The sequence below is a fragment of the Caretta caretta genome, chromosome 6 (genome assembly GCF_965140235.1).
Source record: "Caretta caretta isolate rCarCar2 chromosome 6, rCarCar1.hap1, whole genome shotgun sequence".
NCBI classification, from domain to species: Eukaryota; Metazoa; Chordata; order Testudines; family Cheloniidae; genus Caretta; species Caretta caretta.
The window spans coordinates 112,914,638-112,941,302 of record NC_134211.1 but is presented as its reverse complement, the minus strand read 5'-3'; the positions used below and the strand labels follow the sequence as shown (position 1 = coordinate 112,941,302).

At 40.3% G+C, this 26,665-nt stretch overlaps 1 protein-coding gene across 2 annotated transcripts in view; it reads right to left on the bottom strand.

Annotated features, from left to right (window-relative positions):
* Window positions 1-548: 548 nt before the first annotated feature.
* The window catches only part of KIF26A (kinesin family member 26A), a 134,665-nt gene continuing 108,548 nt past the window's right edge, over window positions 549-26,665 (bottom strand). For both annotated transcript variants that reach the window (XM_048854573.2, XM_048854574.2), the window contains exons 6-16: window positions 18,248-18,457; window positions 16,226-16,319; window positions 15,486-15,748; window positions 15,063-15,246; window positions 14,587-14,746; window positions 12,043-12,205; window positions 8,056-11,431; window positions 3,637-3,827; window positions 3,140-3,160; window positions 2,621-2,771; window positions 549-1,988 (exon numbers count right to left, since the gene is read on the bottom strand). In XM_048854573.2, coding sequence (XP_048710530.2) covers window positions 1,810-1,988; window positions 2,621-2,771; window positions 3,140-3,160; window positions 3,637-3,827; window positions 8,056-11,431; window positions 12,043-12,205; window positions 14,587-14,746; window positions 15,063-15,246; window positions 15,486-15,748; window positions 16,226-16,319; window positions 18,248-18,457 — 4,992 coding nt within the window. In that variant the 3' untranslated portion in view covers window positions 549-1,809. The remainder of the gene's footprint in view (window positions 1,989-2,620; window positions 2,772-3,139; window positions 3,161-3,636; window positions 3,828-8,055; window positions 11,432-12,042; window positions 12,206-14,586; window positions 14,747-15,062; window positions 15,247-15,485; window positions 15,749-16,225; window positions 16,320-18,247; window positions 18,458-26,665) is intronic.

Below are 26,665 nucleotides of genomic sequence, written 5' to 3'. Positions count from 1 at the left end.
ACCTCCCAGATCCCCTGCAATTTGCTGGAGGCTCTGGACTACCTGTGACTTTTCTCCAAGTCACATTGCCAGAGCTTCCTACCCCTGAAGAAACTCTGCATTTAATGAGGAGGAGGAGTGTATGTTAACTTTCTTGCAAATTCCCTGCTAATTAGTTGGAGGGAGGGAGCAGTAAGACAATGCACAGACTCAGGAGACATGGAGACTCAGGTGCCATAGAGACAACTGAACCCACCTCCCATGTGGAGATGGATCTGGCCCAATAAACCGTAAATCACCTTGGGTAGGAGTCTTCCCATTGGGTGAAATCCTGGCTCCACTGAAGTCAGTGTGTTTTAAATAATATTTAACAAAACTAAACTTGGATTCAGGAGAACTGAGTTCAATTCCCAGCATAGCCACACATTTCCTGTATGACCAGGGGAAAGACATGCATGATTAGATTTTTAAGATGTATTTAAGTACCTAATGCTATACAATTGTGCCTTGCACTTCTTACATTGTATTGCAGCATAGAGAAAATCATGGAAATAATAAGAAGCAATCGATAACAATAGATGTATCTTTTATTCACAGATAAAAGCTGAAGCAAGCTGTTATAATACACATTTGTACAAAGGATTTGAAAAAACCCATAAAAAGCAAGATGATCAGAAAATATGATTCATTATGAAATGTGATATTACATACACTATTAAACCTTTTCAAAAGTATTCGCTTGGCAACAAATTTATCAATAGTTTCCACGCTTAGGTGGTCTCCTTCAAAAAAGCACAAATCTCATGCAGCATGTATAAACTTGATCCTGAGGGTTTGCCTTCCTTAGAAAAACTGTAAAAAGATATACTATTTGTCTTAAAGTTCATAATGCAAAAACCTTTATTTATAGTCAAAACTATATAAAAATATGGACCTAACTTAAAATTTACAAAAACTAACTTTTTTTTTTTTGCTTGTTTGTTTTATGGTTTTGGTAATAAACATAATTCTCAGTTCCTGTAGTCAGAGAAAAACAAACCACAATGCCCTTCTAGACTTCCTCGAGTTCGGTTAACAACTCTAAAAAGATCGGATCCATGAAAACAGAGGTTAGTAACCAAGGAAGTAGTTAAGCAGTTATATATATATTTATATATAAATGGAACACAAACATTTATTTTGACCTGAAAAAGGAATAATACAAAAACAGAACATAAAACAATCATCTTGAAATTCCATAATACACTTCTTCAATAGATAACTGTTCATAAAAATATCTTGAATCCTAACCAAGAAAACAATTATAATACAATTTTAGTTCTGCTACATAAAACAGCTTTTCTATTAAACAAGAAGGCAAGTTCAGGTATGAAAACATAATTTACTTATTGCTTGTGCTACAATGTTGTTTTTTTTACATATAGTCATAAATACACTATACAGTATAAAATATTTCATAGGAATACATTTTGTGGTCTGCTTAGGTTTGCTGGCTTTAATTCTAGCACCAAATACAAAATGAAAATCAAATGAATTTTAAAGGCACTTTCATTGTTTTCTGTTTGTTTTTTAAAGTCTTGGTTTGTACTAGATTTTTCTGCTTTTCTCTGTTAGAAACAATGTTTATTTCTATTTTTATCCTTGTACAGTTCAGGTCACGTAGAGGCACCATAATGATTTATAAACATTCCAATTCCTCATCTGTATCAGTCTCTACAACATTCATTGTGGCTTTAAGTCTTCACATTTCCACTTGCACTTCCTAATCCTTTTTCTTCTTCGTTTTGGACAGTTTGGCTCCACTTCCTAAAGTCCCTTGAAAAACCACCTTCAAACTTCCACTTCTCGAACTCCATCTTGCACATCAGATATCATCCCAATATCAAAACAGGTCACTATCATGACATGTGACTTGCACAGATTAACACACTGCTCTAGTTCCTCTGTCACTTGCTCCAGTGCCTCCAGATACTCCTGAGACTCCTTATCAAGGTGAGGGTCCACCTCAACTGTTTGCGAAAAACCAAAATGTTTATATGAGAAACTGTCTACAATAAAAAATTATTTCAGATGCAGAATTTAACATCTTAGGTCAACAGTTATTGGTATCATCACATAAGAAACAAAGTCCTAGGGTAAAATCCTGTCCCCATTCAGCTCAAGTGAGTTTTGCCGTTACCTTCACTTGAGTCAGAATTCCAGCCCTAGGCTCCAATCTAGCAAATCTAGCAAAGAATGTAAGCATATGTTTAAGTGCTTTGCTGGAATAAGGCTCTGATTTCAACACCTCAGTTTCCCATCTGCAAAATGAGGGTAATAATACTTATTCCTGGTATAAAATACCTCTGTGGCTATAAAGCACTATATAAAGTATTTATTATTAATTATTATTATTATTTCAGTCTTCGTATAGTTTTGCTAGTTTCTGAATTCTACTTACAGTACCCCAGTATTGCAAAGCAATCCCATACCATACCAAACTTCATTGCTGTGCAAAGTTCTTTAAGGCCCCAATTCAGCTAGCAATTTAAGCACATGCTTAAAGTTAAATAAGTTAAAGTTACTCGTTACTTAAAGTTAAGCATGTGCAAAAGTTTCTTGCTGAATCTGGACTTCACAGTGACTTTGGCGAAATACTTACACTCTTCTTTCCACTTATTTGGATCCATCATCAATCTGCACTTTGTCTCTTCCAACTCTTCCTTCAGACATTCATGTTTTGCCTTCACTTCTCTAATCTGCTGATGGCGCCTTTCTAAAATCTTCAGCTTGGTATTGAAATACATCAGACCCTTTAAAGGCACAGAAAGACCACTTCATGAATCTGTCTGGCCTGGCCTGGCCTTTGTCAGCACCACCCAAATCCTACCCACCTCATTACATTGTAACATTTAACAGCATTTTTTTTCTCTTCACTTGAAATGTGCATGAATGGATTCTAATCTACAGAAACAGCATGCCACAATCAGTTAAGCATTTATTGCACTTTTCTAAATTAACATACATCTCTAATATACTCTGAAATTGCTACTGTTTGTAGAGAAATTATTTTCTCTACTACTGCAAATAATAAACACAGTCTAATCATGTTAAATGAAACTCTGAACTCTTTAAGAACATTAAGACATAGGAATTTGTAGTTATATAAAAGCATTCTTACCTTTTCAACATCCTGGAAAGGCTATTTTGGAAAAAATGGGGGAAAAAAAGGCATCAGAAGAATACAGAACTCTGGTCTCCAAAATAGAATTAACTGAATTGTTTTCCAATTACAAGTAAATTAAACTCTCAATATCCCTGATTTAATAGAATTCTAACCAGGATACTTTATGTCATTTACATAAAGAGTTAATGACCCTGTAGTAGAGAGAGGCTGTAAAGTTTCATCAGGCAGGCTAAGATTATAAAGTCTTCTCATAATGTATTCATTGGTGTTCTCCGTTCATGCCATCAGTCATGTTGAACACAATTAATTGTAGACAGTAATTATTTTCATTTTCTACGTTAAGGGCACCCCAACATATGAATTGTAAAATTAATAATTATAGTGCTTTAATTGCAATCAATTTCCTGAATGCCAAACTAGCATTCAAGCAGTGATTCTGCCTGTATATTGTAATTTAAGTTGTCTGGAGTTGTTGTAAAATATGTACTGACCTCAGTTTCCTCTTGTCTGTGTCGCTGTAATCGTTCCACATCATCAATCTCATAAACTTTAATTTCAAATGGCTCTTTTAAAGTGCCTGGCAAAGGTGGTAGATCAACCCACTGGCCAGTGACACTGGGCTTTCTTCCTAGGGATGTAGCATCAGGCAATGGAGCAGGAATCAGTCTACGACGCTGGAGACCTTAAATAAATTTTTTTTAAAGTATTTTGCATCACATGGGACATTATGCATCCAAAACCTAGGAGTACTAGTGTATTGCAAAATATGACAAAACAAAGAAAATATATAGGTTTTCAGGATACTTTGGGGGAAATGCTTTTTTTTAATCCTTTTCTTTTAATAATGTAAGGCAGTTAGGCCAGATCTTTGAAGTTATTAGGGACCTAACTGCAATCTGAAATCAATGGGAGTTAGGCATCTAAATAGCTTTAAAGATCTGGGCCTTACTGTTTTGATGGGCTTTGGCACGGTCCTTGTTTGTTTAGTGGTGGTAAACAGCAGTAGTAGTTCTCCCAAGGGCCATCTAAGCATCAGTTCCTTATGCCAGCCTTCCTAAATTTTGTCTGCTCACTTTCATGAGTGAGTACCTTTCTTTTTTGTGAGCAAGTATGATCTCATTCATTTCTTCACTCTGGCAAAAGTAGTCAACTAGGTAATGTGACGAGGCTGATAACGTTTGATGATTCTGACAGGCTATTTGTTCTATGCCTAGGTTAATTCTAAGCAAGACTTGTTCAGATGAGGTTTCCACTTCATTCTACAGAACCACCCTCACTCCACCCCATTGCATAACCAACCCCCCTTTTTCTTCTACCATAACAACAGCCTGTTGGCCAACTGGACTGGCACATGGCCTCCTCTAAACTCAGCATCCAAGCTGCAAAATGATGTGGGATTATTTCAGTGGAAGTTGAAGGCTTCTGGCACTTAGGGCAGCAACTAGCTATGCTACAACCGTAATTCTCCTCTTTCGTGTCCAAGCACATCACTTCCACAATGCAACAGAGCTGCAAAGGCCAGGGAACCAGGAAATTCACTTGCTACTTAACAAGGGTCTCCCAGATTTAAGAACAACACTGTTACCCAGTAAGAAGATATATATATGCATACAGATAAGTTGGAAGTTGCCATGCAAACTATGAGAGGCTAATTAGTTAAGATGAGCTATTATCCGCAGGAGAAAAAAACTTTTGTAGTGATAATCAAGATGGCCCATTTAGACAGTTGACAAGAAGGTGTGAGGATACTTAATTGGTTAGTCTCTAAGGTGCCACTAGTACTCCTTTTCTTTTTGCAAATACAGACTAACACGGCTGCTACTCTGAAACCTGTCATTAGGGAATCTAAGATTCCCCCCAATCTAAGAATCCTCCCACCTTCTTGTCAGCTGTCTAAATGGACCATCTTGATTATCACTACAAAAGTTTTTTTCTCCTGCTGATAATAGCTCATCTTAACTAATTAGCCTCTCACAGTTTATATGGCAACTTCCAACTTATATGTATATCTTCTTACTATATGTTCCATTCTATGCATCCGATAAAGTGGGCTGTAGCCCACGAAAGCTTATGGTCTAAGGTGCCACAAGTCCTCCTGTTCTTTTTACTGTTACCAAGATGCATCAGGGCAAAAGTTTCACAAGGCAGAGACTGTCTTGTACCCATAAAAAAATGGGCATCCAGACATGTGCTGGTATTTGCCCATACAAAGCTGAGCGCATTGATGCAGACATTTTTTTCAGTCATGTGTCACCCTCTACTTTTTGAGAGACTAGTTCTTAGTGATGCATCTGTCATTAACCAACAAGTGTACAAGCCATGTTCAGGCAAAACCGAAGCCAGTGGCACTGATCCCCAGATCACTGGAGCCAATGACACAAAAACAAGTTGAAGGGTAAGAGTGATATTACTGCTTGTGCTCTTTGTCGCTTTGTGATGGGGAGTGTGAGCAGCTTCATGCTTGCTGATTCAGAGCTCAGTGGGAGAAATGTACATTCCCTCTAGTGACTCCCTTTTAATGGAGATTCAGAGGAACACTGCACTCCTTGAAAGGAGTGGCTTCCAAAATTTTCCCATCGCAGGACGGAATCTTTGAGGGAGAAGTGAAGTAAAATTATCCTCAGTGTCTGGAGTCTCATGGGAGAAAACCAGAGGTATGGCATCTTATAATTATTGCCTCTCTTCTTCTGACTGCAGCTGAGTTCATCAGGAGGGCAACATTTCACTGCTGCTTAGAAGAGTATGACTGAGGCCATCTCCAAACCTGGGTCTCCTACATGGGAGTCAAGTGCCATGAGATCAGGTCAGTTACTTTATAAACTTTACGAATGGTCAATAAAGAGGTGAAAGCTCACCAGGCCTCATTGAAAGTGAGATATTTGCTGTATGTGCTTAAGGAGTTACCTGGTATAAATATTCTTAATAAATGAATCCTTGCAAATATGGGACCTCCAGGCAGCTGGGCCACATCAATTTAGTCTATTTTGGGTATGTAATCAACAGGGTATCCTTTCCACAACCTCAAGTTATTCAATCTGACTGTGTCAGGCCTGATCCTCCCCATGAACTAAAATCCCAATCCTGCAACTGCCTTCCGGCAGCTGGAAGCCCTCTGAAGTCAATAAACAGATGCAGTCAATCGCATACAAGCAGATGAACTTCATGGTACCTAGTGGTCCCAATGTGAAGTCATTGGAGCTCCATGTGGACATAGGGGACTACTTACACAGAAGGGGTTGCAGGATTAAGGATTAGGCTTCCATTGGCTTTGATGGGACTAGGATCAGTTCCCAGGATGAGTTTCTCTAGCACTGCTTTCCTAAGAGCTAAAATCCAACAGAAGCAAGTCTCAAATCCACTTTGACAGGTTAGTATTAAGTTACCCCAGGAACATGGCTAACATTTCCTATTGAATACTTAGGCCAATAATGGGTCTATCAAACATTTCCTGTTTGTCCAATATTGAATAAAACTCCTATGAAGTCCCACTTCATGTATAAAATATATTAGTGTGTCAGAGTATGAAGCATTCAAAAAGTAAGGTATAATTTACCAACGAAGACAATTTCAGCTGAAAAAGAAATAATCTGTCATTTTTAAAGACCTTCTAAGCATTTCCTGGGGCAAAAACAAATACAAATCCATCAGTGAGCAATGCCTTCTCAATACGTGTGCAACTTTACACAGCTGTTAATATTGATTTGTAGGAGAGCTTCATGTGCTATGAAAAAAGAACTGCTGCAAGTGTTGCACAAGGTCTCTGAACTGATTTATTGCCTATCAAAGCAACTCAGTTGCTTTGACCAGAAAGCACAATAACATATACATCAGTTTAACTCGTTTAGTTGTGCTGGCACAAGCATCATGTGCACCTACAGAGACTGCAATAATTACACCTTTCCAATTGACGTGTCAGATTCAGCAAGCCCATGCTCAGAGGAGTAGTTCTTACCCTACTCCCACACATAGTGCTACTGGAAGTTAAAGGTTGCAGGAGCAGCCTTTCAGTCAGGAGCTATCATTGCATGAATTGCAGTGAATCCCCAATAACGAACATGGTATTTCTGGCTGGAATAGTAAAAACTATTTCCAAAACTTGGACATTAGAACCCTGATTCTGAAGCCGTAACTCTCATTCAGTACCACTTACCCACACAAGCAGCATCAATGAAGCCAACAAGTAAATGCCACTGAAGGTCAATAAAGGTGGCGGAATTTAGCCCTTGTTAAGCAGCCAATCGCTCTGGTTTTGTGGTGGATTTAGAAGATTTAGGACAAACGTAAGTGAACGGCAGTCACACCTCTCTGAACAAAAACAGTTACACTACTTAGGGTATATCTATACTACCCACCGGATCGGCGGGCAGCGATTGATCCAGTGGGGTTCAATTTATCAAGTCTAGACTAGACGCGATAAATCAACCCCCGAGCACTCTCCCATCGACTCTTGTACTCCACTGCCGCGGGAGGCGCAGACAGAGTCGACGGGAGTGGCAGCAGTCTACCTACCACAGTGAAGACACCACGGTAAGTCAATCTAAGTACATCGACTTCAGCTATGTTATTCACGTAGTTGAAGTTGCGTTGCTTAGATTGATCCATCCCCCGCACCCCGCAGTGTAGACCAGGCCTCAGGCTTCTATCTCTTTCATAATTTAGCTTTAAAACTTGCTTTAAAAACTACAAAGCCTATAATTTTGTAACGAATTAACAGCATTCATCTACAATTTAGTGCATCTTTTATCCATATGTATATCTTTAACGTGGCTAGGCATCTAAATTCAAACTAAGTGACCTACCAGTTTACTTAAGAAGCACAATAAAAACTCAACATCCTAAAATATGAGAAGAATATCAATGAATTTCTAAGATGGCTGAAAACGCAAGCCTGAGTCGTGTTAATTTTTTACCTGTCGATCTTTTCTTAGGGGACTTCAAACTCCTCATGCGTCCTGGTGATGACATTCCGCTTTCACTCATTGAGTCATGTGCGGAAGAGGCACTGCCTGTTGCTTCGCTATCACGAATCATGCTTTCATAGCCACTGCTGCCACCACTGTGGTAAAAAAGAGCTGTCCTTCCCATTGCTGGTGGCAGTTCTCCACTTAAAACACTGCTATTATCACTGCCGTGCCCACTGCTATACCGCTGAGGCCTCCGGGGCGCAGTTATCTTGCTGTAAGGAGATGGCAACACTGGAATTTGTGATTTTTCATCGCTGAGATTAATACCACTGTCATTCCCGCTATCAGAGTCTGTGGAGCCTCTGAAATGCCCCATTTTAACAGAACTGCCAGATACCAGCTCATTAACCCGACTGTTGGCTGCCCTAATTGCTTGCTTTGTCCCCATAATAGTTCCTCTGCCAGGTTTGTTGTTGACGCCCTGCACAGATCGAGGGATTGTTTTCCCACTTGGAGGAATGCTAGAGCTTTTTCCAATAGACTGAGTCAGTGATTTTACAGAGGAGCTAAGCGACTTTGACCCATTGGTAGAAAGGCTGCGGTTTTTGTTTCCACCTGCTTGAGCCTTCTGGTTAGTGGTACTTTTTGCCTGGCTGTTTTTACAGGGTAAAGGTGCAGTATGTGATGGTGGTGAAGTCACAGGGGGAACTCCCAGCCGTGGGACCGATCGTCCCGTTCTACCATTGTTGATGCTAGCGTTGCCATTTTCCCTAGTTGTGTTTGCTTTGGATCCAACCGATGTCAGACTATCACACCTTTCCAGAGACATGTGACTCTCATATCGATGAACAGCTTCACTTTTAGATGCCTTAGTCTTTAAACTTGAAGTCATTTTAGGCAAAGAATGGTCTCCCTTGAGGCTTGTTTTACTGCTAGTACTTTCACTAACCCAAGATCCAGCTTTTGATCGCAATTCTGCCTCTTCCTCAGCTTTTGCTGTTACAACTCTAGGACAGTCTAGGCCTGCAGCTTTGCCTCCACTATTTGCGACCACCACATTTTTCTGCTCTAGGCTTGATTTACGTACAGGAGGTGTTGGAGGTATGGTCCCATTTGGCCTAGGTAGCATGCTTGACTTTTGTGGCAGAGTCTTCTTTCCCAAGGATGTTTTCAGGCTGCCAACAGCAAAGGCAGCTTCAGAACTTCCCCTGCTCACACCTTCTGATGGAGCACTATTACTGTGTGCTACTGGCATCACACCCAGCGTAGTGGCTCCTCTCTTAAGCTGTGGCATTTTCATTGCTGCTTCAGATTTTTTAGTGGCTTCACTGGAAGATCTGCAAGCCATTTCACAACCATCTACAACCCTCTGGGAGCATGCAAGCATAGTCTGAGACTTAGTTGGCTTGGTTGCACTGCTGAAGTATTGGGCAGCTTTTGTTGGCTGCTTATCAGTACCAAATGTGTGAGATTTTGGAGACAGCAGAGATTCTGCAGCTTTTGCTTCCAAGTGACTATCCATGCGCACCAGCCAGGGATCTTCAAAAATTGTGTGTGGATTCTGCTGTTCCCTGTAGCTTACAGTGGCATCATTGTGAGTCGGAGATGAGGTAGTTTTTGTTTTCCTAGGAAGACTAGAATGTATTGTTTCTATCACCGGTGTACCTCGAGAATTGCTAGATTTAACTTTTAGGGGCTGATCAGCTACACAAAAAGCACTTTTCATCTGAGATGCTTTGGTTAATTCAGAGTTTGGGGGGATTTTGTTGATGCCTGAAGACATTTTGCTAGAACTTATACTCTCAGTTTCCAGCTCTGAGAAACAAAATCCACTGTCATTCAGGGAGCTTTTCAATGGGGTGGTTACATTGGGCAAATCCAAATTAAAAGGTTCCTTGGACTTATTACAGCTGTAAGATGACTGGGCAACAAAACTGTCACTGGACTGGGCTCCATCACTTTCAATTGTACAAATGCTAACTTCACTAAGCCAAGAACTGATGGAGGAACGTCTGCTGCTGGAAAACGGATCCTCAGCAAAGGGCAAAACAATATCAATATTTACACCAGTAGAGCTTGCCTGTGAGGTATAAGCATCAAACTCATCATTTATACTGCTAATAATACTAACGGGCCTGGAACCTGATGCAAGAGCCTGAAGGGAGCAGTCGCTGTTAAAGCTAATGATACTGGCAGGCCTTCCATTATCTAAAATTCCACTGATGGATAGTTCCTCTACCACTGTAAAAACAAGCTCGTCCTCTCCATTCAGCTCCACAGGCTGCTGCAAAGTCACTGTGGTGGTCAGTATATCCCGGTCAAAACATTTACCTTTGAACGCTGAGTGGAAACTATGTACCTCGATAGCGCCAGATTGATTCTGGGTGTTACTGCCAACTAGAAATGTGCTTCCTACCAAGTTGTGCTCAGGTTTGCTAGTCATTTGCTTACTCATTCCCACAGGAGGAGTCCGGATTGCACTGCTATTGTCCAACTCTGAACATGCTTCTTTGGACTTGAGGGTCTGATCTCTCTGTTGTGGAGGTGGGGGCGCAGGGCTTGGTAAAGGTCGCTTCACATATGAGAACTTTTCTTTCACTACAGGTTCAGCTGTGGCCTTACTCTGCTCTTGACTCCTAGTAGGGTTATATTTCAATGATTTCAGCGAATCTGTGATTGTCTCTTTCTCTTTCTCGCCATCCGAGGCTGAGCCCAGTTTTTTGCCTTCAGCTTTGGTTTGCAGTTTGGAATGTTCCGCTTTGATGTGAGGGGCGTTCTTTTCATGACAGCTGCCACCCCTTTGAACAGCAGCCTGGAAATGAAGATTATGTCCTTTTTTTGGAGACATTGTTTCCTGTGGAACAGATTTTTTATACGCTCCAGATGGAGAAGATGGTTTTTCATTTATCAGTTTAGACTGCACATTTTCTATCACTGTCACAGGACTACAATTTGATGCAACAGGTGTTTCTCCACAAGCAAACTTTATAGGTTCCTCACTTCCATCAATGAATTCTAACCTTTCTTGCAATTCAGCAAAAGTGTTGCACTTAAAATGGTCCTTGTCAGAACTTCTAGCAATAGCAAAGTTGTCCTTGCTTCTCTTTTTGTTAAGGGAAGGAATTATGGGAACAAACTCTGGAGGCCCTTCATTATCTGTTAGTTCCCTGTCAGACAAAGCTGCACCGTTTGGACCAACATAGATGACGGTGTCACAAGATTGTTCACTGCTGGAGGAATAATCAGGATCACTAGAAATACTCAGTGCAGGAAGATCAGGGTCAAGTGCTACAGTTCTTGGGTGAAAGGGTCTCAAGTGAGGTGGTCTTCGTACATGGCCTTCTTCACATGAACTTTCTCCTCCAGATGAGCTGGATGCATACTGTTAATTATAAAAAAAGAAAATCTTTATTAATATTAAATATATTTATAATAAGAGAGGAAATCTTGGGCTCATTATGTACTCTGCTTTGCTTTCACCATCAACCACAATTGTGTCTAGTGGAAACCTTTACAATATGAAGTTAAATAACAAAACTTATCTATATACATTTTAAACATGATATGATTATTATATTAATAGGTTTACCACAGATAAGTTTCATAACATCAAAATATTATGTTGTCTTTCAATCTTAGCATCTTACATTCTTTCCTTATTGTTTTTTGATTAAAACAAATTGAACCTTTAGCAATAGCCCCATATAATAATCAAAGGAATTTTTGCAATAATCCCACATAAAATCAAAGGAATGTGTGTGTGTGTGTGTGTGTGAAAACGTGCCTTTGCATAAAATTAAAACACAAATGTTTCAGGACTAATAATCAAGTGGAATAACAACAGCTTTGGGCCAACACGTTTGTCAATTTCTCTACCAAGCTTTGATGCATTTTGTATTAGTCCTCATTGTTTAGAAGTCCCATATTCCCCCACCAAGGGGTTCAGAGAATAAATTTTCAATTAAATTAATTGCAGCTTGCTTGTACACCAACCTTGGATTTCTTCTTTCTCATTCGGTGGATTCGTGATGCAAGCTGAATTGTCATGAGAGTTTCTGCATAATTTGCTGGGGAGTCAGAAATATGAGCAATCATGGTTGTTCTACAGTTGATGTTCCCAAATGATTCTCTCAGCAACATAGTCAACTTGTTGTCCCTATGTAATAAATAATAATACTAAGATGGTTTAAAAGAATTCTAGTTCCTTTTGCAGACTCTTCTAAAATACCAAGTATTATGGTTTCATTTTTATAGTGTACATGTATGTATGGTATAGGTAGATCTGAAATATACATGATCTGTACATATTTAAAACATGTCTAAGCATATATACACACAGAGATAACAAATTTATTCCTCCACCTGCATATTTTTAGAGGTGTAAACTCTTTGTTAATTTGGGCAAATCCAAGAACTATTCACTTTACTGGCAGTTCATCATGATACTTAGTATTACCCAAACACCTTACAAGTACTATCTTTTATCTCGTTAGAGCTAATCTCTGCTACTTTGAATGCACCATCACCATGTTACCTAACCTACATGACCTACAGATGAACAGCTCGTGTAACAAGGAATAAAATAACTTTATATTGCTGAACAGACACAGCCAAGAATACCCTAACAAATATATTATTAGGCATCAAAGATACGTTTAAGCCCTGCCCCACCTAATTTTTCCTCTCCCATTTTAAAAGAGATACCATGACCTGGACATTCTGACCAGGAGCATGGTGCAAAGAAATCTCCCTGTCCTCCTTGTCTTCACAGAGGAAGGAGCCCATACACCAGATCCACACCTTGTAGCATTGAGAAGAAAGAATTCCACAAAGCTTCCCCTTAGTAAGTGACAATACAGCCATCCATTGGACGTTGCACTGCCTGATGCAGCAGTGCACTGAATGTTCCACTATTCAAAGGGAGAAAAGAGATGCCTTAAATGCCCACCTATTTGAAAAGTCTGATTACTCAAACACTCATCCATGCTTTATAGCCCGATCTGTGGCTATGGATGTGGCTATAAGCTCGCATATACCATAACGTGCACGTCTTTTTGGGTGGATACAGCTATATCACAATGCTCATACACTGAAGTACTTATGACATTTGCTATAGTTCTTCTGTGTGGCTTAGGTGCAGATTTAGGGCCAGATCCTGGCTTCCATTCTGCCCACTCTGCTCTGGCAGCACAAATCCGGTGGGAAATTAGCTTAACTGGCTGTCCGAGGATTTCCCTGGGGGAATCACTAGATGGTGTACGGCCAACGTGGTCTTCAGCCATAGCCAGTGCAGCTGAGGAGTCATCATGCTCTGGAATGCCACAGCTGCCAGAAAAGCTACTTAGGGGCTGTATGCAACTGGCACAACTTAGAACACTCCTGAGGCTGCTACAAGTTGCTCCTCAGAACTGGCCCAGCACCCAGTGGCCTGTGTCAGGAAGTCATCTTTACGCCTTTGCTCACTGAGCTGGGCTTGGTGGCAAAGGGCTTGGTCCTGAGGCTCTGGCCATTCACTATTCTAGTCCATTCGCTCAGCTGGCAACTGGCCTAAGGAAAACACCTGCTTTCACCTAATACAAAATGAAAGAGCACCTGCTCCATATTCCACACTGGATAAATATGTGAAATGACATGAGAAATAAATGAGGCACTAACTTACAACTCATCATAGCAAGCAACAATTAAACTCTGGTACGAAAGGCCAAATTCTACCAGTGATGTCTGTGGCAGGGATGTCCTCTTTAGACTGGGCCCCGTGCAGATGTGAATGTATTCCCTCACCATGACAGTACCGCCAAGCACACTCTATAAAGCACACATCGATGCTCACTTTTGTCAAGTTACCATTCCCTTTTTCACACAGGAACAGAATATGGTCCTGAATGTATTTAAATGCACAGTTTTTATTGGAAACATACATATGTGCAACCTGCTGAAAAGGGCATATTATTTATAGCACTACTGATACGATCCTCACCATTCTGTTACATGCACAGTGAAGCTGGTTGATGTTTCTCGAAATTTCAAGAAGACCTCTAAATTTGAAAAAACAACAACAGGGAAATAAAATGTCCCCTGGTTTTCAACAAGCTGGCCAAAATTTTTCAAAGTTTCAACATTTCACAAAAAAAGAAAAACATTTCTGCAATTTTTTCAAAGTGGACAAGCTCCCTTCATCCAACTTAGGTATATGCCACAATGCATATGATTTTTCAGACCGCTGTGCATACCACCACCACATTATGGGACTCTAAAGTCATAGAATCATAGAATATCAGGGTTGCAAGATCTCAGGAGGTCATCTAGTCCAACCCCCTGCACAAAGCAGGACCTAATCACCAACTAATCATCCCACCCAGGGTTTATCATACATTACATGAACATAAATGTCATAAAAACTGTACTGGAGGCCAGATATATGTTGTCATATATGTGACTGGCAAAACTTCCATTGACATAGTGCAATAGATTAGCAGGCCCTTGGTATAATTTTTTTGCAAGCTATATTTAAGGCAATGTACACAGTAATTTACTTACTTGTATGGTACATGTTTAGCACCATTAATTAAGGCCAAAATTACATTGCCCAGGGCAGACAGAGACAGGCACAGGGAACCTCCCCCATCTCGGCTCTTGCTCAGCACTTTTTCACAGCTTCCTAGATCAATCAGATGCAAACGGCTCCGTCCTCCGGACACTAAAACAAAACAATGTTTATACACACATTCACCTGAGCAAAAGGACTCACAGCAGATTAGCTATGCAGAATTTATTCAAATGACAGAAATAATGAATGCAGTGTGGGGTAATGCCTGAATTAAATATTAATGGGGCTACATGTGAATTGAACAAAGAAGATATTAGCCACATCTACCAAGGTTTGTCCATTCTCGACTGCTTGGGGGGCTTGGTTGGGTTCTTTTTTAGTATACTGCATATTATTTTTAATCTAAATGTAAAAATATTTATTTCAAACTAAATAAATACATCGAATTTGGAGTGACTGATCTTACTTCCTCCTTTGCCACTCTTCTCCATGCGATACTGGTAAATGTGAAGAGTGAAGAGCATATGTGAATTCCTCCTGTCTTCTTCATCACACTCAGGTTTACTGGTACTTCTGGCAGCAATTGCAGCATCAAGGAAAAAGGCAGCTTTCTCTGCTGTCGGGGCCCTAAGCTCACTTTGGTTTTGAAGCTTGAATATAAACAAGAAAATGGCTAATTAAGGCAGGGGGGAATGTTTTTTGCTGATCATACTAAGTCTCTAGGGCGATAAGAGAAACAAATATGTACACCATGGGAGTGGGGATTATATATTAAAGACAATAAAAAAATTTACCATCTTAAAAATTGTCATCATCATTGTCAGATAAAAGGAAATAAAAAACAGAGGAAAGTCAGGCTGAAAAGCCTATGTTGCGATAGCCATTATACCTGGGTTCCACATATCGGATCCTCTCTCAAATAAACCCCTGGAGACTGACCATCCTGAAGGCTGCCAGTGGCTACTTCAGCTAACAAATCCTTAAGGTTTTCATCTTTGCCACTGATCTCCACAGCAGATACTCTAATAGAGAAACGAGTCCCAGTTTTTTCTTTGCGTTCATTGATTAACTTGAAGAGCCAAGAAATTGCACAGGGGATAATACCAAGGCTTTGTGTGGAGTTATCTTTGCCAATCATGGTATAAGATTTACCTGGAAAGGAAAGGAAAATATAAAAACTTATCTTTCAAGAATAAAACAGTTTCTTCTTATGCAGCTCCCAATTTACATCATATGCCATGTGCTGTACAGATAGCTTGGGCTAACAAATGCAAAAATGATTTGTATGTATTTAATTATTAATCAGTTAGTATTTATTCAATTAATTTTGCCATTTTTGTAACTCAAACCCAAAGCAAATTAATTTTTAAAGTATCTCTGATCTTTTGATTTTCATCATAACATGCCTCTAAAAGCTTGTTCCTACATAAACTAATCTGATGTTACAGTTTACCTTTTCAAATTAGAATTTAAGATCCCAGTGTAGAAATAAACCATGATAAGTTGGCAAAGCTAATTAAAAAGAAATTCTAATCTATTCGTATACTCCAGATTTATTGTTCCAGAAGCTGACAGTATGTAATTACCAGACTGACATAGTAATTAACTGTAACGAATTTGGGAGCTCACCAAGCTTGACATGACCAAAGCAAAATATGCAACCATCTGCACCATTCACAACAGACTGGATTACTTCTGCTACTGTTCCAGAGCATACCTCAGCCTGAAAGAACAATTGGAGACAAATAAGTTACACAATTCACTCTTTACTTCTCTCCTACATGAAAAGAATGATTCAATATTTCTGAAGCGTAACACTTTTGCCCATTTTTATGGCATTATTTCTACTATTTTAGCAACTATGTTCCATTTTTAAAAAATAAAAGCTGCTATAGCAGCCTAAAATAGTTTTCAATTCTTTATACCAATTCCCTTGGAATATCGATTCTATGACTAATGTAGCAATTGAACACTATCCAACCAAGCTTGCTGCTGGTATAATAGCTTAGCCAAGGGTTTTCAGTAAGAGTAACAGCTTCAGTGAAATGAAGCCAGCCAAAGAGTGCTTGTAGAAATTAAAAAGCCATTCATACCGGAGAAAATGCATTGAAGATCCCTGAATAAGAATTTCTAAGTATCTGATTTCCATTTACTATGAAAACAATAATATAATTGGTAAAGGGAATTCGCTAAATTCCCTAAGTGTACTAAAAACAATTTATCAGTGTATGTAAGGGGTTGAAATATATACCATGATTTATTAAATATAGCAATTGATGGCATACACACATAAGGCCATACACCAGTGAACAATGAGCATAGATACATGCCAGCAAGCCTGCCCATAGCAATGATGATGCAGGTGGAAGTTGGCCACTCTGATTCTAGTCACCTTGAAACAGCGGAGAAATGCTACCTCAAAGGCCCTTCAAGAGAGTGTTGAAGAGTGTGGCCCAGAGATCAGAGTGAAATCCTGTCCCGACTGAAGACAATGGGAGTTTTGCCATTGACTTCGATCAGGCCAAAATTTTACCTCATCTCCTTTTTGTACTGCATGTGCAGCACCCAAACCATCAGCAGCTGCTGTGCACAACCACCCACATAGATTATTGCAACTTTCAGTACAAATAGACTATACTGGTCCCTAGGGCTGCACTACTGGGGCATTTGCAATTGCGCTGTGCGTCTGAGTGCGTAGTTATGCCTTTTCCTATGCACTTGCCAGACATTAAGACCGCAATATGCTTATTCACTGATCCAGTACCTGAGATAAAAAGGATGAAAAATGTTTTTTAGCCAAAATTTGTCTTGTTCATTCAAGCTGTAAAGTAACATTCTCAACATGAATTATTTGGAGTTTCATAAAATTGACTGTTCTGATAGAGAACTATGTAAAGGTTGGTCTATGTCCAGATTTATTTTAAAAATCCTTTGTTTTAAAGCTACTATAAGTTTTTTTTCTGCTCCCATTGGGTGGTCTTGACTACAACGTCACCAAACATATCCCCTTTCCTTCTGTGCACATGTCTGCCTGCTGCCCGTCCAGTTTCAGCTCTACTGCTGTTATTGTGCATAAGACAGGCCTTGCTGGGCCTGGAGAAGGGCATGCATGGTCAACAAAACAGTGAAACTGACTATTCAGGAAGTGATGTGAAATGTAAACCTGAAAAAGGAGAGAAAAATAAAAATCTTCCCTGCCCTCTTTCAATTATAGTAATCTTATGGGGTTAGTTGTAACCATTGTCCCGACTCAGCAAAGCACTAAACTTTAGGCACATGCTTAAATCTGTCCCTAGGTAGCAAAGCACTGAAGTCAATGGGGTTGTACTCCTAATCCTATTGATTTAAAAAGGGTTACAACATATTCAGTTAAAAATGTAAATTTCAAGTTGACTGTGCCTTTAAGCAGCACTAAAAATACAGGGAAAGTATTCATTCAGCAAATTTATCTCCATGGATGTAGCTTCACTTCTGGGCTAAATTGAAACCATGTGAGAGTTTATCTACTGTCTATTAAATTACCATGTTTTCCCAGGAATTATACTAACTCATTCAAACAAAATTTCCCAGAAGCAATAAGGAACTCTTATATGAATTAAAATGATGTGCCCATGGGAAGAGTTGTTAGAGTTAAGTGCTTATCTCCAGTACCTGAGAAGCATCCTGAGGGAATACTGCATCAAAGGCAAACATCTTTGGGACAGCAACAGTTCCTCTCCTGTGACCTAAGTTGGATGGTCCACTTGCAGATGGATCATAAAGAGTGATTTGCTTTTTTCGTGGATCTACCTTTAGAAAAGACATGGATTCGGACGTGTCATGTGGTCCTTGAGAGGGACAAATTCTCACCATCACCTTCACCTGCAAGTAGTTACAAGGAAAGTGACAGCTTTAGTTCCTACTTACAGCTAATGTAAATAATTGCATAGTATCCCACCCCCCAAACTATTCCCTGCTCCCAAAACTTGTACATTTTTAACAGTTCTGTGACTCAGAATGACTTCTCCATATACTTACAGCCAGATTTTCAGCACTGGCTTCCACTCTTGTGCCTGCAATGAATTAATTTTAAAAGGGTTCACTTTCACTTTACCATTTAGATGTCTAATGATGGATCTCTTGACAAAGAGATCATGAACAGGATACTGAAAGCTTCTCAGTCATTAGGAAAGCTACATAACAAAGTCCTGAAATCCCACAACATAACCCTCTCAACAAAAATAAAACTTTACAATGCTTTTGTGCTCACATCTCTCCTCTATGGCTGTGAGACCTGGACACCATACAAATGGCATATCAAACAGCTAGAGGCCTTCCATATGTGGTCTCTGCACGCCACTATGGGGATCCGCTGGCAGGACAAAATTATCAACCTGGAGGTTCTCCAAAAGTCAAATGCCATAAGCATCAAGGCCATGCTGATAAAAGCCCAACTACACTGGGTTGGACACATCATTAGGATGCCTGAATATTAACTCCCCAGAGAAAAATTCTATGGAGAATTGGCACAAGGACACCAGAATCAAGTGTCTACAAGGAAAAACACTATAAGGACAGCAAGCACTACAAGGACAGCATCAAAAAAACCACACACTATGGTGCAATAAAACCAGATTATCTTAAGAAGGCTGAGTTAAATAGATCAGCATGGCAACACACAGCACTCAGAGCTTTTCAAGCCTTTGAAGAAGACAGAAATAATCGATTGTTAGCTGCAAGGGAAAAGCATCATACTACTGCTATAGTGACCAAGACGCTCACCAATTACTTTGTCTGCCCGATCCGCTCATGAGCATGCGTGTCATGCTTTGGACTTCAGAGTCACTCCAGAATCCACAAAAAGAGAGAGCATGAAAACGTCACCGTCGAACCAACGGACTACACGCACACACACACCCCTGATTTGCAGGCACAATCAACGCTCAATGAAAAATTGTGTCCACAGAAAAGGAGAATGTGGCAAGATCTTTTTGTAAATCAGGACCTTAATGTTCACAGACTTTGTGACCTAATGTACTGACAAATCCTTCCTGAACAGCTGTTTGAATAAACCAAGAATGAAACAAGATGTTGTAAGAAACAAGTCCTCGGAGTTCTCACTTTCTCTCCTCCTAACCGCTGACATATCTTAAGTCCAATTCCGCCAATACAAAAGTGCTGTTGCTGTAACCCACGTGGTCAGAAGCCTTTTGCAGCTATAACTTATTGCTAGGGTCTTCCCTGGAGACCGGAAGCGTTATTGTCTTTTACATGCTCTTTGCACAGGTACAAATGACTACACAAGATGCAGGGCAGCAGGCCCTAGATCCTCAGTGCACCACTGTCTAGCAGATTCAAAACTAAGAGAAGTGACGTGTTCCACCAGTGGGACTCTATGTAAATTGTGTGACATGTTTAAATTATAAGCAGAATGGTAGAGTTATGTCCTAATCCAAGTACAGGAAAATCCTGCTGTGTATGAGATACCACTGCTGGTCAGCGTTTAATTCTACATTATGGAACAGATCCTGAACTGGTGTAAATTGTCATAATGCCATTGAAGCCAATGGAGCTGGGACAATTTACACCATCTGAGCCCCCATCTGTCCCCAGGTGCCCGGTTGTACAATGGGCGTCAATCCTGAGCCTTCTCCACTTCAAAACACCCATTGACAGTAAATAAAAACCAAATACTCCTCCTTTTAATTATCCTTTCACAGTCCAGGTGTAACTGTCTGCTAGCAACCTTTCCACTATGAATCCAAAAGAGCCTAAATATCTACCTGATCAACCATCCAAAATACATACCAAGCCAAATATAGCACACACTTGTAACCTGCAGATTTGACTCAGATATAACGCCAGGACAGCTTTGAATGGTGCGTGGGAAAAGAAAGTCAAACTTGTAGAACTCTGACTGGGGATATTTCTAATGTTCGACAATTATTTGTTGACTTTGACCTTAGCTTTGCATTTCCAGGCTTTCCAACACTAGTTTATTACAACCACAGTGTTCTAATAATGTTGTTAACAAATTATGTCTATTTACAACATTAGCATAGGTTCTTTTTGTCTTTTTTTTTTTTTTTTTTAAAAGATTTCGGCTCTTTTTATTACATTTGTTCTGTGTAAACAGCAGTTAACCCCAGCCATTTCCCCTTTCATTCAAAAGAAAGAACAGCCAAAAAGAAAATGAATTGCCATTCCAAGCTTATTTAAATTGATGCTGAAACAAAACGTAAAGCGCCAGATTATGCCTTTAAGAGTATGTCTACACTACCCACCGGATCGGCAGGCAGCGATCGATCCAGCAGGTATCGATTTATCGCGTCTACTTTAGACGCGATAAATCGACCCCCGAGCGCTCTCCCGTCGACACCTGTACTCCACCATCGCAAGAGGCGCAAGTGGAGTCGACGGGGGAGCAGCAGCAGTCGACTCACTGAGGTGAAGACACCACTGTAAGTCAATCTAAGTATGTCGACTTCAGCTACATTATTCACATAGCTGAAGTTGTGTAACTTAGATCAATCCTCTGCCCCGCACCCCAGTGTAGACCAGGGCTAAGACACTCATTTGTGCTGAGGGCAGTGCAGAGCTTCAGTATGGATTGCAGCTCAGAATGGCACCCAAGCAGTCCAATATGCAGGAGAATTGAGCAGGTTGTGCCATTATTTAGGATTGCAGTGCAAGGACAGGAGGGATAGAGCCTTGTCCCCTATGAGGTGTAGACGGGTCATCCAAGCCCATGGGATTAATGACAGACTTGGTTAGACACATCCCAAAGTACCCTGCTGAATTGGGGCCTGCGTCCTTATTAACTGTTGGCTAAGGTATTTTGGAGGTTGTGTTTAGATGCCCTGCAGTTCTATTTTGCATAGCACACTCAGTTCAGAACGCTAAACCGTGTGTGGCACCCCCGTATATTCAAACAGGGGGTGTTAATACCCATTTTTGGCATCACAGGAGTTATTTTTCAAAAGTTAGCCCTGAAAACTTTCCTCTATTTCTCCAAAGGAACGAAGAGGTTAAAACAAAAAACAAAAAACCCCTAACACCCTATTTATAGGCCCTTCAAGTAAACCTTACACAAGGCTTCATGAAGGGGAATATTGCATCCTCTGAACAGGTTAGCCCTGGTAAGTGGGCTCCTGATCTCAACGCTTTGCTTTCTTCTCTCTTTGGTACTGATCTGAATATGAAAAGACAGTCCTAGAAAATAAGCGAACCTTAAAATAAATGAAACAGCTGCTTCAAAAGGGAAAGTGCATTACAGGTGACAGCTTCAAGGCTGATTCCCCATAAAAGCTGCATGAAGCTAGCTTTGTGTGCTAGAGTGCTTCCCTCAACCTTGACATATCACCAGGATGTTCAGTAAATAACCTTCTTGATGAAAAAAAAACAAAAACAAAACCACCACACTTCAAAATTACTTGATTAAAATGAACTTTAAAATGTATGCTGTTTTCAAAATGCATCTATAAACTGTACTTTCCTTTCTCTCTTACACCTATTATTATTGCAGGAGGCGCCGGTATAAAAGGAAAATTGGTTTGCTCATGACCTCAGCAGCAAGTTACCTCCAGTAGCAGCATGCTAGTCCCTAAGCAAACAGGGTTTCACCCTCAGAAAAAGCAACATGCATCAAGTCAGCCTTTCAAGTCCATCTCTCTGGAGCCAGAGGATACTGAAATCTCTCACCATAATGGATCAGATTCTACATCTATCTGGCCTCCGGGGTCATGTTCATTTTTAAAGTGAAAGTAAGCTTTCAAGAGAAACGGAGGAGGAAGGTGCCTTCTTTTTTAGTGTTTTGTCTGTAACAACTGGTTTTGTGTATGTGCAGAAAACTACTGACTTCAGATTAACCACATTTTCCCATTCCCAGGTACATCTGAATCTAAATGATAGCTAATGTGATTGTCTACTTCAGCTGTGCCTTACTCCAGTTATGCCTTACCCATCACTGTTGAAAGGCCATACACCTGAAAATGTAGGGCTAGACTGTGTAACTCTTACTTATATGGGTGGGCCCATTAACTTCACTGGGGAATAGAAGAAAATTGCTTATGTAAACACTTGCCAGCATAAGCAAGGACTGCAATAGTAACGGACCAGCCACACGGGAGGAAGGGGTTCATGGCTAATCTTGGATTCAGGCATGTGTTTCTGGGAGCATGACAGAACACTTTGTTGCTTCATGTATCTTTCTCCATGTCCTCTAGTTTAGAACCCGCCTTGTTTGACAAGGTCCATATTCTCAGCTGCAAGGGTTGTGCTATGATACAGATGCAGCTTAAGAAGGAAGAGGAATATGATATTAGAAACAAAGGAAAATAATGCTATCCTGACTGCCTAGCATAGGAGTCCTCCAGCAACCCCACATTCAACTTCTTCACAGAAGAAGAGAACAGTTCCTCCTGAGATGCCGCTCCAGTATTCTTTGTGCCCATCTTCCTGGAGCTCAGATACTGCAGTGATAAGGGCATGTAGAATAACAGGAAGCACAATGAGAATCAGCACAATGTTACATGGTTTCACATAACATCTGAGGCCCAGATTCAAGGGACTGAAGGTCAGGAGCAGGTTTATGTCAACCCACCTAGAGACCTGTGAGGTTCACAATTACTGGTCTACCAAAAGTACAATTCTTTATTGTGTAGGAATATGAGTTTATGACAGGCAAGATCTAGGAGCACTAGAAAGGCAGCATACTCCTTGCTGTAAGAATTAAGTCCATTGAATCTCTCATGTGTGACCCCATCTGACTCTCCTGGAACAGCATGCTGTGCTCTGGAGAGAGCCACTCCCAGTGGAAAGAGAGTCATCTAGATGTGAGGACATGGGGTGGAGAGGATTAAAGAAAATAATACAGGAAGAAGGAGCTTGGAGGTCACAAAAAACATTTTGACCCATAACTAGGAGAGTGGTTGATACCCCAACAACCCAAGTTCATTGCCTCAGAGCTAAACAAGACATCATGAGGATATAGCCTGCCCACTCAATTGGAGTGAAGGAGAAACCCACGTTTCAGTACCTGAGGCCATCACCACCCAGAAAAGTAAAGCAAATGCATCTTTCAGCACGAGATACATATTTCATAATTCATTAATCCCTTAGTCCAATCCTGGTTATGTACACTGATGGCTGAGCAAATGTAGAATTGGAGCAATCATACCTGCAATACAGTCAAATGCATTTATTCACTTACAAAATTAAATATTTTCACAAGAGCAGTGATTTAACGCAACCTTGGTGCAGCAGTGACTTGCATACCAAACAAATAACAACTGGGTTAATTTAAAAGTAGGTAGGTTAATTTAAAACTAACTAGAGTCAAGTGCACCAGCGTCCATTTCAGGCTCTGGAATTACACCCCAGATGTACACCATAGAGGCTATAATGGGGTAGTTAAGGATATTAACTACCAATGGCTATTAAAGGATATTAACTACTACACTGGATGGAGTAGTAAAAATATGAGAGAGTCAGTCAGTCTAGAAGTGGGATAGAGGGAACAAGTAGGAAGGGAAGAAAGTTGGCCTGAAAGAGAAAAGGGGAGACAAAAGGAGAGATAACAGCAGACAGAGAAAAAAGCAGAAGAGACAAACACAAGACAAGACAAGATATATTGGCTCCAGAATACTCATTTCAGGCCTCAGAAAGTGGATTAAACAAGAAGAGAGAGTCACGCCCTTGGCAAAGATGAGGACAATAAAAATAATGGAGGGATGCTAATTTATTCCCATAAAAATCTATTTTACACCCCACTCCCTCGCAGTACTCACAATGACCACACAAACAGCAGACAAAGATTGCTGCAGAATTTCAGAGCCAACCCTATAGGAACGCATAGAACAATCTGTGATTTTGCCAACTTTATATTCCTTTAAATGAAGCATATGGTTGACATTTTCACTCATATGGTAATGCTGCTGAGGTTTGAATGTTTCTAGTGGATTCCTTTCTTTCTCTTGTCCTTTCTTTCTCTTTATAGAAAGTAAGGCATATCACATTTAACTGTTCTCTTCAGTGTCACTATAAGTCACTGAGTAGGAAAAAACATTGTAAGTTGGATATAAATATACATCTAGAGAGAGATGGTGTCAGTATTGGCTATGTGGCCAGTTGCAAAGATTAGGAGGAGGAATAAGAATGGGGGGAGGGGGCAGGTTGTACCTCCATTTGATTTCTACAAACAAAACTAAAATAAAATACACACATAAAACACCACTACACATCCGTATAACTCATATTTTTCTTTAATCATGAAGCCTTCTGTATCATGCAAATCTAGTATCTTGTTAATTAACTGGCTCTGTGATCTCGTGGGTTTTGAACACCATGGGTTAATAGTAAACTGCTGAACTTTCCAAATTCATGTTTCTGCAGGAATCAGGAGGTCAGCAGAATTGCTGAAGGAAATCCTATTAAAATCAAAAGTGTTTGGGAAAAGAAGATGATAAACATATCCTGAATATGCCACAGGAGATGAAGAATTTAACAAATAAATAAATAAATAAATTGGAAAGCCCTGGAAATGGGTGGCATGAGGTCAGGGTGTGCCTGCCCCATGTACAACAATGGGCGGGACTGTAAATGTCAGTGGTTAGGATGGGAGAAAGATTCACAGTAATCAGGAATTTGTTTTTTTCCTTTAACATTTATCTATTTGTCAGCCTACAGTAGGAGTCAGGGAAAAGAAAGGTTATCAAAGCAAACATCTGCAAGCTGAAATTCACTCACTTCTACCATCTAATGGCAAATGAAGTGGAAGGATGCTGAAGAGTGCAAAAAAAAAATGTTTAAAAGGCTATTTTATGCATGTGCAGAACAGATTTAAGGGAGACTTGTAAGCAGACAAAGGCTGATGGCTGCTCAAAATTCAGGCTCCACAGAGTCAGAGAGAAACAACCCACCTGTGTTGATGACAATGCTAGCTCCCATAAAGCCCGATATACAGCCTTTCATATGAAAACATATTACAGAACATTTGAATGGTTATAGACAGTACACCCAAATGTTGTTCATGCTTTTGGGAGAGATAGGCCTGAACCAAAATTCTAGATTTGAACATTCTTGAACTTTGGGTGGATCAGAACCGGACTCATATTTTACAGTTCTGAACCAAAACATCCCTGGCTTTTGGGGGGAAGTCTGGAACTGGATCTGAATTTTGCATTATGGGCCAATTTCTAAAGAGTAGGTCATATCCACATGTTAATCAGATCCACAGATACAGGGCCAGGTAGGATCCCATCTACTCCTCTGTTACCACTCTGTGCTGAGGAGTGCCTAGGGGAACTTTGTGTAGCTACACATAACTCTCAGTGCAGGTCAGTGCCTCAATGGCATGACTGAGCCCGCAGTGTGAAACAGGATACCAAGGTCACATTATCTATAGTTACACATGAGGAATTAGTGAGGCTCTGGGAGTGTGACGTGTTTGTTTTATGGCAGGTAGGAGAGTATTGAGTCTTAGACCAAATTGCAAAACAGAGTCTTGAGGCAGTTTCCAGAGAAAGTCAGGTTGGTTGTTTCAGGTGTAAAGGAAAAGGAGTCTGCCACCTGCTTGAGGAGAGACAGGGAAGAGGAACAGAAAGAAGCCACACATTCAGTAAACCCAAAGAGTAGGCTGGAAAATAGAAGCAATGAGGTTGAACAGTGGGACAATTCAATGAAGTGTCCTGAAGCCTATCAGGGAGAGTCTATCCTTGATTCCAGAATGCACAGGGATCCAAGAAAGAACTCTAAGGCACTGTTCTGACTTCAAGGCTTTCCTTTGTGTTTAAAACAGACTGGAGCTGGAGATTAGGCAGGATACAAAGAAAGGAATTATAGCAACTGAGACAAAAGAATGGTGGGTAAGAGTGGTCAAGACGGTGTTGAACATGGGAAATATTTCTACAGATTAACAGGCATGAAAAAAGAAAAAGTCAAGTCAAATCTCTAGGGTTTCCGAAAGTACGAGTGAATATGAGATTGGTGCCCTGGGTCAAGATGGAGATGGAGTTTTGTCTCAGGCTGCTCATCTTAGCAATCAGTAGGGTATATATTTTGGATGTTCTAAGTTGAAGGAAGATAGTTCAA